The sequence below is a fragment of the Schistocerca serialis genome, chromosome 1 (genome assembly GCF_023864345.2).
Source record: "Schistocerca serialis cubense isolate TAMUIC-IGC-003099 chromosome 1, iqSchSeri2.2, whole genome shotgun sequence".
Lineage (NCBI taxonomy): Eukaryota > Metazoa > Arthropoda > Insecta > Orthoptera > Acrididae > Schistocerca > Schistocerca serialis.
Genome location: NC_064638.1, coordinates 119,414,610 through 119,429,008, shown reverse-complemented (window position 1 = coordinate 119,429,008; position 14,399 = coordinate 119,414,610). Strand labels below are relative to the sequence as shown.

General features: G+C 50.6%; 1 protein-coding gene across 1 annotated transcript in view; it reads right to left on the bottom strand.

The window, feature by feature from the left end:
• Positions 1 to 321: 321 nt before the first annotated feature.
• Positions 322 to 14,399, bottom strand: part of LOC126463595 (pre-mRNA-processing factor 39) — a 102,150-nt gene continuing 88,072 nt past the window's right edge. Inside the window, exons 17-18 of the mRNA XM_050096170.1 lie at positions 6,831 to 6,917; positions 322 to 1,097 (exon numbers count right to left, since the gene is read on the bottom strand). Coding sequence (XP_049952127.1) covers positions 716 to 1,097; positions 6,831 to 6,917 — 469 coding nt within the window. The 3' untranslated portion in view covers positions 322 to 715. The remainder of the gene's footprint in view (positions 1,098 to 6,830; positions 6,918 to 14,399) is intronic.

Genomic DNA, 14,399 nt, shown 5'->3' with positions numbered 1-14,399 from the left:
TTGCTATGCAATGAAGTCTGTTAATGTGATTTTTTGTTGTTAATTTTTATCTTGAAAGATAATTTTGAGAATGACCAACAACATGTCGTCGTAAGAACTTTGAAATAAGCTTAGTTTGAAATGGAAATGTCAAGAAACTAATAAATGATAAACAAAATATCATAAATTCTACTATGCAAACCATTTACTGTAACCAAGTTTTAACCAAGTTTTTCTATCAATAATACAAAAGCTTTGGGGAAAAAAAACCTTCCTGTATGGTAGTAATGGTGGACAATTCACACAGTCTTCAATGCAGACAAAATGATAGACAAATGAATATATATTAGAAATAAATTTTATTTTGTACATACAATATTGTTTACTTTAAATTGAAAATGCATGATTAGATTCAATAAAAAAATTTATTAAATTCATATCTGTGCATGTCGATGACATCTTTAATGGATGTGTGTCGATGTGAAAAGGGAATTTAAAATAGAGATCTGAACTTACTGCAGGTATGATGATGAAATGTTTGTCTGAATTCCACACTATGAACTGTCAAGAAAATATAAGAATACGTCATTAAAGCAGTATTTATAACAGTCAATCTGCAACACCTCAAACTGATTTTTTTTTTTTTTACAATGTTGGCTCACTATATTACAGGAAGAATGACACTCTGTAAACAGTCTGTACTCTCTCTGAAAAAACGCACGATACGAGTACAGCTTCAGTAGTAATTGTAATTGCCCCATCCCTGGTTGTAACCTCCATACCCAGTTTGTGAGTATCCCCAGTTCTGATAGTTTGCATAATTTGGGTCACCAGACTGACTATATTGCTGATTGTATGGAGGTTGGCTATAGGGCGTGGGCGGCTGCTGTGCAGGATATTGTCCCCCTTGATAGCTGCTGCTTGCAGCGGCACCTGTTGCTGTTGTTTGAGAATAGCCACCACTCTGTGCGTAACTAGACTGTGCGTACTGTCCTGTAGTCGTAGCTGCTACTGTCGTTCCTGCTGTAGTGGCCACCGCACCTGAGACTGCCTGGGAAGCTTGCTGTGAAGCCACCAATGCATCCCCTGTTTGGATCTTTGCCTTCTTTGCACTGTCACTGAAACATTAATATTTTACTTTAATTGCAAAAAACTACTAACACAAAATAGGCAACAGATAAGAAAGGTTAAAATAAAGTAACTATGAAGGAAAGGTGTAAATCATTTCTGTGCTGTGTAATAAGTACAACAGTTTATGACACAATGAACGATCGTATGAACAACCACCCAACAAAATAGTAATCCTGACTTTTTTTTCCACTATACTGATTCACAGCTATAGATATGCGACCATAAAATAACGTGAATATCCCTAAAGAGATGAAATAAAAACAGGGTAGATGGAAGTGAGACCATGTCAGGGGATATAAATATCTGGAAAAAGGCAAAGGCAATGATGTAACACGTAATGGGCCCAATATTAGTGCAGGCTGACAAGAGGAAGAATATCATCAGTAGAATTTGAAATTAATTTGGTACAGACAATCCTTCAGTAAATCCTGTTTATCTACAAATGCAGGAGAATACTGCGTAGCATAATTAAAGATTAGTTTGTTAAAAATCACGAACTGCTGCATGCCCAAAACACTTTCAAAATAAGAAACTTCCTGGCAGATTAGAACTGTATGCTGGACCGAGACTCGAACTCGGGACCTTTGCCTTTTATGGGCAAGTGCTCTACCATCTGACCTACCAAAGCACAACTCACGACCCGTCTTCACAGCTTCAATGCCACCAGTACCTCATCACCTACCTTCCAAACTTCACAGAAGCTCTTCTGCGAACCTTTTAGAACTAGCACTTCTGGAAGAAAGGATACTGTGGAGCTCAAATGGTAGAGCACTTGACCGCGAAAAGGCAAAGGTCCCAAGTTCGAGTCTCTGTCCGGCATACAGTTTTAATCTGTCAGGAAGTTTCGTAGCAGCGCAGGCTCCGCTGCGGAGTGAATTTTCATTCTGGAAACCTTTAAAATATCTCAATAGGAAGTCAAACCCATTAACATACAACCAAGTTAAATATTTTATTCTTCGAGCATATATTCTGTGCATGAAAGGCTACAGTGGCACTTCCTGGCAGATTAAAACTGTGTGCCAGACCCAGACTCAAAGTCTAGAGCTTTGCCTTTCGCAAGGAAGTGCTCTACCGATTGAGCTACCCGAACACGCCTCACGACCTGTCCTCACAGCTTTACTTCAGCCAGAACCTTGTCTCCTACCTTCCAACTTTCACAGCAGCACTCCTCATTATGAAAGACTACATCATCCAAAATGTCAATTGCCCATAATATTTTAGATACTAGATCTTTTCCTATTAAAAAATACCAACTAGTACACAAGTGAACATCTGGTTAGATTTTGTGCTTGGATCACATTTCCTTATATTTTTCTCTATTGGAAGGACAAAAGACTTTGCTCCATGAAGCCTGTCATTTATGACTAAGTTTGCACTTCCCATCAAATTCTTCCAAGTTGTTCTGAAAGAGACCTGTAAGAGCCTATCACGTTTTATAATTATCCACTATGAACGTGAATACCTTTGGAGTTGGATAATTATACATACCAGGACAATTGTTGGTCAACATAAAACATCAGTTTTTCCCTCTCATAAGACTTATAGGTGGGAACTGTTTATTAACACACGAGTAGCACAGACATAATTTTAAGCCTGTGGAAACAATGTTAATACAAGTCAGTGTGAATAATCCAGCTTCGCAAACATTTTTCTGGATCCAATACCTGCCATAAGCAACTTTTTTAATTACAAAGTTACAATTAATTTGTTGTTTGCCAACTTTCATAACAGTTCATCTAAGTAACGTTTTTCAACAATGATTCATTTTTAGTAAATCTGCTTCCAAGATAATAAAATCTGTTAAATCTGCATGGGGTGGCGGGAAATTACAAAAAGGTTGTTTTATGGAGACACCCGATGGGGGAGAGGACGGGCAAGAGGAGGCAGCTGTGGAAATTCTGAGAGGGGCGCAAGACTTGTATAGTGTTGTACAAGAGATAAAATGATGCATCAAAATTAAGAATGCACACTGTTTATGATCCAGACTATTGCCCACAAATTAAAACTATTTTTAAACTGACATGAAACACATCATTTTAAATTAGGGTTTGCAAGAAAATAGTCTTTTCCCACTAAACTCTGATGATATATTTGGCAGATCTCTGAGATTATATATATATATATAAAAACAAAGATGAGGTGACTTACCGAACGAAAGCGCTGGCAGGGCGATAGACACACAAACAAACACAAACATACACACAAAATTCAAGCTTTCGCAACAAACTGTTGCCTCATCACCAAGAAAGAGGGAAGGAGAGGGAAAGACGAAAGGAAGTGGGTTTTAAGGGAGAGGGTAAGGAGTCATTCCAATCCCGGGAGCGGAAAGACTTACCTTAGGGGGAAAAAAGGACAGGTAACACTCGCACCCACACACATATCCATCCACACATACAGACCATGTGTGGATGGATATGTGTGTGTCTGCGCGCGAGTGTATACCTGTCCTTTTTTCCCCCCTAAGGTAAGTCTTTCCGCTCCCGAGATTGGAATGACTCCTTACCCTCTCCCTTAAAACCCACTTCCTTTCGTCTTTCCCTCTCCTTCCCTCTTTCCTGATGAGGCAACAGTTTGTTGCGAAAGCTTGAATTTTGTGTGTATGTTTGTGTGTCTATTGACCTACCAGCGCCTTCGTTCGGTAAGTCACCTCATCTTTGTTTTTAAATATAATTTTTCCCCCGTGGAATGTTTCCCTATATATATATATATATATAATGGAAGGAAACATTCCACGTGGGAAAAATTATATATAAAAACAAAGATGAGGTGACTTACCGAACAAAAGCGCTGGCAGGTCGATAGACACACAAACATACACACAAAATTCAAGCTTTCGCAACAAACTGTTGCCTCATCAGGAAAGAGGGAAGGAGAGGGGAAGACGAAAGGAAGTGGGTTTTAAAGGAGAGGGTAAGGAGTCATTCCAATCCCGGGAGCGGAAAGACTTACCTTAGGGGGAAAAAAGGACAGGTATGTCTGCTTGTGTCTGTATGTGTGGATGGATATGTGCGTGTGTGCGAGTGTATACCTGTCCTTTTTTCCCCCTAAGGTAAGTCTTTCCGCTCCCGGGATTGGAATGACTCCTTACCCTCTCCTTTAAAACCCACTTCCTTTCGTCTTCCCCTCTCCTTCCCTCTTTCCTGATGAAGCAACAGTTTGTTGCGAAAGCTTGAATTTTGTGTGTATGTTTGTGTGTCTATTGACCTGCCAGCGCTTTTGTTCGGTAAGTCACCTCATCTTTGTTTATATATATATATATATATATATATATATATATATATATATATATAAACACACACACACACACACACACACACACACACACACACACACACACTCCTGGAAATTGAAATAAGAACACCGTGAATTCATTGTCCCAGGAAGGGGAAACTTTATTGACACATTCCTGGGATCAGATACATCACATGATCACACTGACAGAACCACAGGCACATAGGCACAGGCAACAGAGCATGCACAATGTCGGCACTAGTACAGTGTATATCCACCTTTCGCAGCAATGCAGGCTGCTATTCTCCCATGGAGACGATCGTAGAGATGCTGGATGTAGTCCTGTGGAACGGCTTGCCATGCCATTTCCACCTGGCGCCTCAGTTGGACCAGCGTTCGTGCTGGACGTGCAGACCGTGTGAGACGACGCTTCATCCAGTCCCAAACATGCTCAATGGGGGACAGATCCGGAGATCTTGCTGACCAGGGTAGTTGACTTACACCTTCTAGAGCACGTTGGGTGGCACGGGATACATGCGGACGTGCATTGTCCTGTTGGAACAGCAAGTTCCCTTGCCGGTCTAGGAATGGTAGAACGAAGGGTTCGATGACGGTTTGGATGTACCGTGCACTATTCAGTGTCCCCTCGACGATCACCAGTGCTGTACGGCCAGTGTAGGAGATCGCTCCCCACACCATGATGCCGGGTGTTGGCCCTGTGTGCCTCGGTCGTATGCAGTCCTGATTGTGGCGCTCACCTGCACAGCGCCAAACACGCATACGACCATCATTGGCACCAAGGCAGAAGGGACTCTCATCGCTGAAGACGACACGTCTCCATTCGTCCCTCCATTCACGCCTGTCGCGACACCACTGGAGGCGGGCTGCACGATGTTGGGGCGTGAGCGGAAGACGGCCTAACGGTGTGCGGGACCGTAGCCCAGCTTCATGGAGACAGTTGCGAATGGTCCTCGCCGATACCCCAGGAGCAACAGTGTCCCTAATTTGCTGGGAAGTGGCGGTGCGCTCCCCTACGGCACTGCGTAGGATCCTACGGTCTTGGCGTGCATCCGTGAGTCGCTGCGGTCCGGTCCCAGGTCGACGGGCACGTGCATCTTCCGCCGACCACTGGCGACAACATCGATGTACTGTGGAGACCTCACGCCCCACGTGTTGAGCAATTCGGCGGTACGTCCACCCGGCCTCCTGCATGCCCACTATACGCCCTCGCTCAAAGTCCGTCAACTGCACATACGGTTCACGTCCACGCTGTCGCGGCATGCTACCAGTGTTAAAGACTGCGATGGAGCTCTGTATGCCACGGCAAACTGGCTGACACTGATGGCGGCGGTGCACAAATGCTGCGCAGCTAGCGCCATTCGACAGCCAACACCGCGGTTCCTGGTGTGTCCGCTGTGCCGTGCGTGTGATCATTGCTTGTACAGCCCTCTCGCAGTGTCCGGAGCAAGTATGGTGGGTCTGACACACCGGTGTCAACGTGTTCTTTTTTCCATTTCCAGGAGTGTATATATATTACCCCAAAAAGTAATATTTTCTATAGGCATCAATCCTCTTGATGCTGTTTGCTTCTAGGCTGTTCCCACATAGTCTGAGACAGACTGCTTGTACAACTACAATTTGCTGCAGTCCACAAACACATCTTTACTAAAGTGATGTGCAGCTAACAAGATGGATGCCAGCAAGATGTGTGGCAGAGAGAGTCAATGCGCCACATAATGCAGCAACCAAGTCGACATTTCGTGAATTTTCTAAATCACGAACATTTCACATTATGCACTGAACATTTATTCCTGAATATCAAGTAAGTGCATATATTATGACTAAAGTCATCAAAGGGTTCAAGATTAGTAGGAACCAAGGAAACAACAAAATTAGAAGAATAATCAAGAGCAATGGTGTTCCATGTGTATCAATTTGTGGAGATGGAAGAAGAAACAGAGTCCTCATGGGGAGCTTCCTTCAGTGTCACCAGCTGAGTATGTGTAGCATGGAGTGTGGGGAAAATAAGTGAACTAATTAGTGAGACTGCAAAGTATTCTCAATTCCACTCTTTGGGAAAAAAGCACCATACACCTACACTGTTACATAAAAACTATTAACATCTTTTGCTGTTCAGGTATAAGGACTAATTGCACCATCTTTGTGCAGCACATTTCTTGAGCAAGTGATCATATGACAAACTACACTTTTGTGGCACCGTAAACATGTTGTGCTTTATTCTGGCACTGCTGCTAAATTCACAAGTATACAGTTCACTATTGGCCACATTTGTTTTCCCACTTGATTCCATTGTTTTCAGTCCACCAATAACTGTGTACATTTTAACAATAAATTCCTCCATGAAATTACTCTTAAGTTTTGCACAGCAAACTAATACTGCCACAAGTTTCAAAACAAGTAACCAGTGCTGCACAAGGTATTAAACTAATGTAGAAGTTAGTTTGTAGCTTCACATTTATTTGACTCACCTTTTGCCTTCTGCATCAGCAGATTTTTTCTTTCTATCCTTTGCCATCTTGAAGTACCTCTGGAACTCATCATGTGCTTTCTGAACACTGTAAAACAATGACATGACCATAATTAAGAACACTAAATATAGACAAGTGAAGACAGTTGTGTATTGAAGTTCTTGCGTTTCACCGACAATACGTATGTACACAGTAGTGACACCTAGTTAAAAGACTGCTTTGTTAGAAAGGACAGGACCAACACAAAAAAGTTTTCATACTGGAGAAAGCAACCAATTCATAACTGTAGGAAAATTCATAGTACGAACACTTTAGGTTTGAGAAACATTTATTTTGGTGCAGTTGTAGTACCAAGAAAACTTTACAGTTATAAAAAGTCATTTCTATGCAAAACTTTTGTATCTTTTATGATCGCTTTGTTAGATGTGATCAACTTAGAAAGTTAAACAATGGAAAGTCCAGGCTGCAAAACCAACAATATTACAAAAAGGATAGATTGCTAATCACTGTAAAGAGGACACAATGAGTAGCACGAAGGCATGATGAAAAGACTGTTACATTAAGCTTTCGTCCAAAGACGCCTTTAAAAAAAAAATAATAAAAAAAATAAAATAAAAAAACGTTCACACAAGCAAGAACACCTTACACACACAACTGCTATCTCTGACCAGACTGCAAGAGAAACATGTCAAATGGGAGCATCAGTTTGGAGCAGGGTGGGGCAGGGGCAGGGCACGGCATCAGGTGGTGGTACGGGGGAGCAGAGGGGGGGGGGGGGCGGAAACAGGGAGCAGAGGGAGGGGGGGGGCGGAAAACTGGGAGCAGAGGGAGGGGGGGCGGAAAACAGGGGGCAGAGGGAGGGGGGTGGGGCGGAAAACAGGGGGCAGAGGGAGGGGGGTGGGGCGGAAAACAGGGGGCAGAGGGAGGGGGGTGGGGCGGAAAACAGGGGGCAGAGGGAGGGGGGTGGGGCGCAAAACAGGGGGCAGAGGGAGGGGGGGTGGGGCGCAAAACAGGGGGCAGAGGGAGGGGGGTGGGGCGCAAAACAGGGGGCAGAGGGAGGGGGGTGGGGCGCAAAACAGGGGGCAGAGGGAGGGGGGTGGGGCGCAAAACAGGGGGCAGAGGGAGGGGGGTGGGGCGCAAAACAGGGGGCAGAGGGAGGGGGGTGGGGCGGAAAACAGGGGGCAGAGGGAGGGGGGTGGGGCGGAAAACAGGGGGCAGAGGGAGGGGGGTGGGGCGGAAAACAGGGGGCAGAGGGAGGGGGGTGGGGCGGAAAACAGGGGGCAGAGGGAGGGGGGTGGGGCGGAAAACAGGGGGCAGAGGGAGGGGGGTGGGGCGGAAAACAGGGGGCAGAGGGAGGGGGGTGGGGCGGAAAACAGGGGGCAGAGGGAGGGGGGTGGGGCGGAAAACAGGGGGCAGAGGGAGGGGGGTGGGGCGGAAAACAGGGGGCAGAGGGAGGGGGGTGGGGCGGAAAACAGGGGGCAGAGGGAGGGGGGTGGGGCGGAAAACAGGGGGCAGAGGGAGGGGGGTGGGGCGGAAAACAGGGGGCAGAGGGAGGGGGGTGGGGCGGAAAACAGGGGGCAGAGGGAGGGGGGTGGGGCGGAAAACAGGGGGCAGAGGGAGGGGGGTGGGGCGGAAAACAGGGGGCAGAGGGAGGGGGGTGGGGCGGAAAACAGGGGGCAGAGGGAGGGGGGTGGGGCGGAAAACAGGGGGCAGAGGGAGGGGGGTGGGGCGGAAAACAGGGGGCAGAGGGAGGGGGGTGGGGCGGAAAACAGGGGGCAGAGGGAGGGGGGTGGGGCGGAAAACAGGGGGCAGAGGGAGGGGGGTGGGGCGGAAAACAGGGGGCAGAGGGAGGGGGGTGGGGCGGAAAACAGGGGGCAGAGGGAGGGGGGTGGGGCGGAAAACAGGGGGCAGAGGGAGGGGGGTGGGGCGGAAAACAGGGGGCAGAGGGAGGGGGGTGGGGCGGAAAACAGGGGGCAGAGGGAGGGGGGTGGGGCGGAAAACAGGGGGCAGAGGGAGGGGGGTGGGGCGGAAAACAGGGGGCAGAGGGAGGGGGGTGGGGCGGAAAACAGGGGGCAGAGGGAGGGGGGTGGGGCGGAAAACAGGGGGCAGAGGGAGGGGGGTGGGGCGGAAAACAGGGGGCAGAGGGAGGGGGGTGGGGCGGAAAACAGGGGGCAGAGGGAGGGGGGTGGGGCGGAAAACAGGGGGCAGAGGGAGGGGGGTGGGGCGGAAAACAGGGGGCAGAGGGAGGGGGGTGGGGCGGAAAACAGGGAGCAGAGGGGCGTGGGCGGAAAACAGGGAGCAGAGGGGCGTGGGCGGAAAACAGGGAGCAGAGGGGCGTGGGCGGAAAACAGGGAGCAGAGGGGCGTGGGCGGAAAACAGGGAGCAGAGGGGCGTGGGCGGAAAACAGGGAGCAGAGGGGCGTGGGCGGAAAACAGGGAGCAGAGGGGCGTGGGCGGAAAACAGGGAGCAGAGGGGCGTGGGCGGAAAACAGGGAGCAGAGGGGCGTGGGCGGAAAACAGGGAGCAGAGGGGCGTGGGCGGAAAACAGGGAGCAGAGGGGCGTGGGCGGAAAACAGGGAGCAGAGGGGCGTGGGCGGAAAACAGGGAGCAGAGGGGCGTGGGCGGAAAACAGGGAGCAGAGGGGCGTGGGCGGAAAACAGGGAGCAGAGGGGCGTGGGCGGAAAACAGGGAGCAGAGGGGCGTGGGCGGAAAACAGGGAGCAGAGGGGCGTGGGCGGAAAACAGGGAGCAGAGGGGCGTGGGCGGAAAACAGGGAGCAGAGGGGCGTGGGCGGAAAACAGGGAGCAGAGGGGCGTGGGCGGAAAACAGGGAGCAGAGGGGCGTGGGCGGAAAACAGGGAGCAGAGGGGCGTGGGCGGAAAACAGGGAGCAGAGGGGCGTGGGCGGAAAACAGGGAGCAGAGGGGCGTGGGCGGAAAACAGGGAGCAGAGGGGCGTGGGCGGAAAACAGGGAGCAGAGGGGCGTGGGCGGAAAACAGGGAGCAGAGGGGCGTGGGCGGAAAACAGGGAGCAGAGGGGCGTGGGCGGAAAACAGGGAGCAGAGGGGCGTGGGCGGAAAACAGGGAGCAGAGGGGCGTGGGCGGAAAACAGGGAGCAGAGGGGCGTGGGCGGAAAACAGGGAGCAGAGGGGCGTGGGCGGAAAACAGGGAGCAGAGGGGCGTGGGCGGAAAACAGGGAGCAGAGGGGCGTGGGCGGAAAACAGGGAGCAGAGGGGCGTGGGCGGAAAACAGGGAGCAGAGGGGCGTGGGCGGAAAACAGGGAGCAGAGGGGCGTGGGCGGAAAACAGGGAGCAGAGGGGCGTGGGCGGAAAACAGGGAGCAGAGGGGCGTGGGCGGAAAACAGGGAGCAGAGGGGCGTGGGCGGAAAACAGGGAGCAGAGGGGCGTGGGCGGAAAACAGGGAGCAGAGGGGCGTGGGCGGAAAACTGGGAGCAGAGGGGCGTGGGCGGAAAACTGGGAGCAGAGGGGCGTGGGCGGAAAACTGGGAGCAGAGGGGCGTGGGCGGAAAACTGGGAGCAGAGGGGCGTGGGCGGAAAACTGGGAGCAGAGGGGCGTGGGCGGAAAACTGGGAGCAGAGGGGCGTGGGCGGAAAACTGGGAGCAGAGGGGCGTGGGCGGAAAACTGGGAGCAGAGGGGCGTGGGCGGAAAACTGGGAGCAGAGGGGCGTGGGCGGAAAACTGGGAGCAGAGGGGCGTGGGCGGAAAACTGGGAGCAGAGGGGCGTGGGCGGAAAACTGGGAGCAGAGGGGCGTGGGCGGAAAACTGGGAGCAGAGGGGCGTGGGCGGAAAACTGGGAGCAGAGGGGCGTGGGCGGAAAACTGGGAGCAGAGGGGCGTGGGCGGAAAACTGGGAGCAGAGGGGCGTGGGCGGAAAACTGGGAGCAGAGGGGCGTGGGCGGAAAACTGGGAGCAGAGGGGCGTGGGCGGAAAACTGGGAGCAGAGGGGCGTGGGCGGAAAACAGGGAGCAGAGGGGCGTGGGCGGAAAACAGGGAGCAGAGGGGCGTGGGCGGAAAACAGGGAGCAGAGGGGCGTGGGCGGAAAACAGGGAGCAGAGGGGCGTGGGCGGAAAACAGGGAGCAGAGGGGCGTGGGCGGAAAACAGGGAGCAGAGGGGCGTGGGCGGAAAACAGGGAGCAGAGGGGCGTGGGCGGAAAACAGGGAGCAGAGGGGCGTGGGCGGAAAACAGGGAGCAGAGGGGCGTGGGCGGAAAACAGGGAGCAGAGGGGCGTGGGCGGAAAACAGGGAGCAGAGGGGCGTGGGCGGAAAACAGGGAGCAGAGGGGCGTGGGCGGAAAACAGGGAGCACAGGGGCGTGGGCGGAAAACAGGGAGCACAGGGGCGTGGGCGGAAAACAGGGAGCACAGGGGCGTGGGCGGAAAACAGGGAGCACAGGGGTGTGGGCGGAAAACAGGGAGCACAGGGGTGTGGGCGGAAAACAGGGAGCAGAGGGGTGTGGGCGGAAAACAGGGAGCAGAGGGGTGTGGGCGGAAAACAGGGAGCAGAGGGGTGTGGGCGGAAAACAGGGAGCAGAGGGGTGTGGGCGGAAAACAGGGAGCAGAGGGGTGTGGGCGGAAAACAGGGAGCAGAGGGGTGTGGGCGGAAAACAGGGAGCAGAGGGGTGTGGGCGGAAAACAGGGAGCAGAGGGGTGTGGGCGGAAAACAGGGAGCAGAGGGGTGTGGGCGGAAAACAGGGAGCAGAGGGGTGTGGGCGGAAAACAGGGAGCAGAGGGGTGTGGGCGGAAAACAGGGAGCAGAGGGGTGTGGGCGGAAAACAGGGAGCAGAGGGGTGTGGGCGGAAAACAGGGAGCAGAGGGGTGTGGGCGGAAAACAGGTAGCAGAGGGGTGTGGGCGGAAAACAGGTAGCAGAGGGGTGTGGGCGGAAAACAGGTAGCAGAGGGGTGGGCGGAAAACAGGGAGCAGAGGGGTGGGCGGAAAACAGGGAGCAGAGGGGTGGGCGGAAAACAGGGAGCAGAGGGGTGGGCGGAAAACAGGGAGCAGAGGGGTGGGCGGAAAACAGGGAGCAGAGGGGTGGGCGGAAAACAGGGAGCAGAGGGGTGGGCGGAAAACAGGGAGCAGAGGGGTGGGCGGAAAACAGGGAGCAGAGGGGTGGGCGGAAAACAGGGAGCAGAGGGGTGGGCGGAAAACAGGGAGCAGAGGGGTGGGCGGAAAACAGGGAGCAGAGGGGTGGGCGGAAAACAGGGAGCAGAGGGGTGGGCGGAAAACAGGGAGCAGAGGGGTGGGCGGAAAACAGGGAGCAGAGGGGTGGGCGGAAAACAGGGAGCAGAGGGGTGGGCGGAAAACAGGGAGCAGAGGGGTGGGCGGAAAACAGGGAGCAGAGGGGTGGGCGGAAAACAGGGAGCAGAGGGGTGGGCGGAAAACAGGGAGCAGAGGGGTGGGCGGAAAACAGGGAGCAGAGGGGTGGGCGGAAAACAGGGAGCAGAGGGGTGGAAAACAGGGAGCAGAGGGGTGGAAAACAGGGAGCAGAGGGGTGGAAAACAGGGAGCAGAGGGGTGGAAAACAGGGAGCAGAGGGGTGGAAAACAGGGAGCAGAGGGGTGGAAAACAGGGAGCAGAGGGGTGGAAAACAGGGAGCAGAGGGGTGGAAAATAGGGAGCAGAGGGGAGGAAAATAGGGAGCAGAAGTAAGACAAGCAAACAAGGGGAAAAAACACACACGTGCACCAGCAGAGAGCATGTACAATCAGGGTGAGTTGAGGCAAATTGTGAGTATGTGACATGACAGGGGGTGGGGGGTGGGGGGGGTGGGAGGACAGTTGGGTGGAGGGTGCGAGGACATTGGGTTCTGTACGCTGATGCCAGGAATGTTTTGGGTGTGGAGAATCTGTTGTAAGGATAAGTCCCTTCTGCACAGTTCAGAATAGGGGATACTCGAGGGGAGGACAACATAAACCGCCACAAAGCTTGTTTCTCCCACACAAGACCATCACAAAAATGGTGAAAAATATGAAATGGCACACACTTTAAGGTAGACAACTATCATCTGGGAGCAAGTTCACAAAGTTTCAAGGAGCATAATCAAGGAATACAGCTCTTACATTCCGCATCAGTAGAGCACGCAAACACAAGATTTCAGTAATTACAAAGCATAAAGGGGCATTTAAGCAGCCATTCTTCCCACACTCCTTACACAAATGGAATGGTAAATACCCTATGCCGTACTCTTCATAGTGGCTTACAGATCATGGAAGTAGATGAAGTAAACTAGAGTGTGGGTAATACAGTTAACTGATATACATTTTATGCATTTGTTTCTGTCAGATTCCGATTCATCAGCATTTGTAAACTCACTATCAATGTTCTTTCATGCAGTCATAGTACTGACTGATACAGACAGGGCAAACACTTAACAGACAAGGCAATTAAAACATGAGTTTCTCAAATTGTCTAATTTCTGCTAAATACATACTATTTTCGTCACTGTCAGTTTGTGACGTACAAACAAATATTACGCAAGCAGCCAATTTTCATAAAAAAGTGACATTTTGTGGAAGTCTGTCTTTAAGTTTTGTTAGAAAGCATATAAGTAACCAATTCAGACTATATTTTGACTCCATGAGTGTAAAGAAAATCAATTGTTATTCATCTCAACTTCAATTTGAGAGAAATCACTACCTCTCAGAGACAAAAATTTCAGTTTTAACCAGATTAACACCCATGTATGGGGGTGGTTAGGTAAGTCTGGTAAACTTCCATGAAAGAATGGAACATTTTTGTTGTGCCTTCATAGCTGGTAAGCTTGATTATTCCGAAGATTACATAGAGAATTTCAACAATGTACAGCAGACAGTTCACTGTTGAAAGCTATTTGAATTGGCCAGTGTGTCTACTGTGATTAAAAATGGAGACAGCGGAGTTTCATACTGTTACTAAACATTTTCATCTGAAGATTTGGACAACCGCATAAATCAAAACACAACTGGATGAAGCTCACGCAGACTCTGCACTATACCATTTACTTTTGGTCATCCATGTGAGATCACATCATTAAAAAATATAATAATAATAATAATAATAATAAAATTGTGAGATTGCTGAGACTGTAGGCATCTCAACCGAGTGAGTGCATTGTATCCTGCAACGGAGAATTGGCTATGAAGAAACTTTGAGAGGGATAAGTGCTGTGATCTCTCAGTCGATCAAAAATGCATCTGGCACAACATTTCAACACTATGTCTGCTGATGTTTAATTGCAATCCGCACAAATTTTTGTGCAGATTTGTGACTGATGACAAAACTGGGATCCATCACTACACACCAGAGTCAAAATGGCAGTCAAAACTATGGACAAAGGCTGGTGAAAGTGCAATGAAGAAGACAAAGACCATTTTGTCAGATGGTAATATGATGGCCACTGATTTTTAGGGTTCCTAAGGAATAGTTCTCATAGATTATTTGCAAAAAGGTATAACTGTAACAGGCTCCTATTATGTGTCACTGTTGGATCATTTGAAACTTGCGTTGGCTGGGAAGATACCTGGTTTGGCGCGCACACACGCACGCACGCACGCACTCACACACACAAAACAATAACAATAATA